Here is a 4,036-nt window from a genome sequence, read left to right as displayed (position 1 = left end):
ATTGAAAAATGTTATGAATTAAAAATTATAAAAATAAAATCAAAAAATACCCGTATGAGTGCACCGTACGATCCAGATTTTCTTTTTTTACATATTCTCCTAATTTCACGTACACACTCTATAAACTGTTAGATAACCTTTCCATTCTGATTTCTACAATTAAAGTGATTAAAAATATTATTTTTGTCCGAACACAAATTTTTCACTTAAAATTATTATTTATTAAAATTTTTCTCACATTCTCACTCTCTCTCTCTCTCTCTCTCTGTCTGTCATACTCTCTATTTTCATATTTATTATTAAATAATCAACACAGTTTTGCGCGTGCAATGCATTAGAGTGTAAGATTTTTATTGCTATTTTCGATTTTTTTTTTTTTTTTATTTTCAACAAGGTAAACGTTTCCCGCACTGCATAAAATTTCATTGCATTTGAAAAAAAATCAAACCTAACCTTGGCTTAATAAAAAAAAATCAAAAAATTTTCTTGTTACTTCTTTTAGTTTTTCAACCAATTTTTTTTTTGTTCTTCTTTTTTTCTTGTGTACAATTTTTACTATTAAAGTTTTTTTTTTTTTTTTGAAAAAGCAAAAACAACAAAAATTGCTAGTACATCGAAAAAGCACACAATAATAAGAAACATGGGTACACGGCTACCAGAAGTAGAAGAAAAAATAAAAAAAACAAAATAAAAACAAAAAATTATTTTGTTGATTTTTCTTGTTTCGTTTTGTTCTGTTTTGTTTTTTTTAAGGTATTTTTGAAATGTTTGGTACATTTGATCAGTCAGATTTATTTGGTCGTTTGTAGAGATTAGTTAGAGTTTATCGATAACAGCGCCGCCGCGGTTAAGCGTTTTGTATCTGTTTCCGCGATTTTTAAATTATTTTCTATTCGGATCTTGGATTTTTTTTTTTTATTAATTCCTTTTCAATGGAATTATTTGTAAAAAGAAAAATTACATAAAAATAAAATAAAAAAAACAACAATTATAAAAAAATTTTAAAAATTTCTAGTGATAAGAGAAGAATAAGAATTTAGAAAAAAAAATTAATTAAGTGTTAATTTTAATAATTAAAGAATTTTTTATGAAATAAATATAGAATTTTTAATAAAAAAATCAAAAAAAAAAAAAATTTAACAAAATGTTGGAATTAGCATCACGTAGTGTTCTATTAACGGGTTTAGGAAAAATTTTAACATCATTTTCACCAATAACATTAATATTAATTACAACATTAACAATATTTTTAATAACATATAATCGAAGACGTGCCAGGCTTGTTAAATTAATTGAAAAAATTCCTGGTCCAGCAGCATTACCATTTTTAGGTAATTCAGTTGAAATGCAAGTTGATCATGATGAATTATTTATGCGTATATCTGGTATGCAAAAATTATGGGGTAATCGTTATGGTTTAAATCGTACATGGAACTGTACTAGCCCATATGTTATGTTCTTTAAACCGGAAACAGTTGAACCAATATTAAATAGTATTAAATATGTTGATAAATCACAGGATTATGATTATTTACATGCCTGGTTAGGTACTGGTTTATTAACAAGTTTTGGTAAAAAATGGCATACAAGAAGGAAAATTTTAACACCAGCATTTCATTTTAAAATCTTAGATGATTTTATTGATGTTTTTAATGAACAAAGTGTTATATTAGCAAATAAATTGGATAAAGAATTAAATTCAAATTCATTTAATATTTTTCCATATGTAACGCTATGTACATTAGATATTATATGTGAAACAGCAATGGGTCGTAGTATACATGCACAAGATAATTCAGAATCAGAATATGTTAAAGCTGTTTATGGTATTGGTAGTATTATACAGGAACGTCAAATGAAAATTTGGTTACAATTTGATTCAATATTTAAATTGACAAAAAATTATAAATTACATCAAAAATATGTTGAAATATTACATGGATTCTCATATAAAGTAATTCGAGAACGTAAAGCTGAAATTCAAGCACAAAAAGAGAAAAATAATAATAATAATAATAACGATAATAATAATAATGAATATGATCTATATGATGATTTAGGTAAAAAGAAACGTTTAGCATTCTTAGATTTATTAATTGAAGCATCAAAAAATGACACCGTACTCTCAAATGATGATATTAGAGAAGAAGTTGATACATTTATGTTTGAGGGTCATGACACGACATCAGCAGCTATTTCATGGACATTATTTTTATTAGGTGAACGACCGGATGTACAAGAAAAAGTTTATCAAGAATTATATGAAATATTTGGTGATGATAAAGAACGTCCAGCAACAATGAAAAATCTATTAGATATGAGATATTTAGAATGTTGTATAAAGGAGGCATTACGTTTATTCCCTAGTGTACCAATGATGGCACGTTCAATTGATGAAGATATACAAGTTGGACCATATACAGTACCAGCTGGTACAACAGCTATAATCTTAACATATATGTTACATAGAAATCCAGATGTATTTCCATATCCAGAACAATATAATCCAGATAATTTCTTACCAGAAAATTGTGTTGGACGACATCCATTCGCTTATATACCATTTAGTGCTGGACCAAGAAATTGTATTGGACAAAAATTTGCAATATTAGAAGAAAAATGTGTACTATCAACTATTTTAAGAAAATATAAAATTGAAGCGGTTGATCGCCGTGAAGATTTAACATTGCTAGGTGAATTAATTCTAAGACCGAAAGATGGTTTAAGAGTTAAAATAACAAGGCGAGAATAAAAAAAAAGCAATAAACAATGAAAATAAAAATTTATATGAAATTTGTATATATGTATCTGTGTACATATTATGTAAAATATTTAAAATTTATTATTAATGTATAAAATTCTAATTGTATATAGTTAAAATGTGAAAAAAAAAATAATAGGGTTTATAAGAATAATATCCAAAATAAAATAATATCAAATTAAATACTTTGACACTTATATGCAGATGCGTCCAGAAATAATTTGTAATTTGTACGACTTCAATATTCGAGATTAAACAGATTGAAATAGTTGATCCAGTATAAAATTAACTCTGGTATAAAATTAATTAAGGGGCTGACATTCGTTTTTTTTTTCAAGTGTCAGCTCTTGGGAGTAATTTCGGCTCTTTAATCAGAAAAAAAACAATCTACCTAAACAGTCTTAAATATACACCATACATTCGAATAAAAATTCAACAAATTAGAGAAGGATATTCTCAAATAAGAAGCACTTGGAGATTGCGAAGAAATGTCACTTGTCAAATTGTTCGAGAGAGAGCAAATAATTTCACTATAATAAAAATTTCTTATTTATCCAGGTTCAGCTGTTAATAATTGACAAATGCAAACACAAATCATGTTCCGTCCCGTCCATTATTTTTGACATTATGCCCATTTCAAAAGGATTTTATTTTTAAGATTTCAAATTTGTATATATAACTAGAACTACATAAAAAAAATTTATTTAATAATGGTATATTTAGAAGTTGTTTAATAATATTTTAAGAATGGTTCTGCAGAATCTTATTTCATAAAAATTTTTGGTTTTTTGTCTAGTTGCATAAATCTGCATATAAATTTCACTCAGAAATTAAATAAAACTCGATTTTGCACGATTATAAAATTAAATATTAAAAAAAAAAACTGTGATGAAAAAACATATACCAAAATATTTTTGCAATAGCGAACTCATTACTTTCCCAAAATATAAAAAAATCTTTAACAACTTTTATTACATATATGTAATAATGTTACACATATATGTATTTATTACACATATATGTAAATATTTATATAGAAATAAATTTAATAATATATTTAATAATTATAATATAAAATAATGCTATTTGTTTATAAAACAAAATTTGTAAATTTATAGACTAAGAATCTTATGAAATAAGGTTCTGAATTCTAACAGTAAAATGCTTTAATTTAGAGAAACAAAAATAAAAGATTTAGGCAATTAATTAAATATTTAAAAAATTCAAATACAATTTAGATTTCAAATAATTTAGATTTTAAAGTGTTTTGGAGTT

The 4,036-nt window shown here is 24.8% G+C and overlaps 1 protein-coding gene across 1 annotated transcript; it reads left to right on the top strand.

Annotated features, from left to right (window-relative positions):
* The first annotated feature begins 1,144 nt into the window (after nucleotides 1–1,144).
* On the top strand, nucleotides 1,145–3,511 carry LOC129612505 (cytochrome P450 4c3). The gene has a single exon (XM_055526148.1). The coding sequence runs from the start codon at nucleotides 1,145–1,147 to the stop codon at nucleotides 2,750–2,752; it is 1,608 nt and encodes a 535-aa protein (XP_055382123.1). The 3' UTR covers nucleotides 2,753–3,511.
* The last annotated feature ends 525 nt before the right edge of the window (nucleotides 3,512–4,036 follow it).

The sequence above is a fragment of the Condylostylus longicornis genome, unplaced genomic scaffold (assembly GCF_029603195.1).
Source record: "Condylostylus longicornis isolate FDR11 unplaced genomic scaffold, ASM2960319v2 ptg000074l, whole genome shotgun sequence".
NCBI lineage: Eukaryota > Metazoa > Arthropoda > Insecta > Diptera > Dolichopodidae > Condylostylus > Condylostylus longicornis.
The sequence above is the reverse complement of the archived record's forward strand: the minus strand, read 5'-3'. Positions and strand labels throughout refer to the sequence as shown.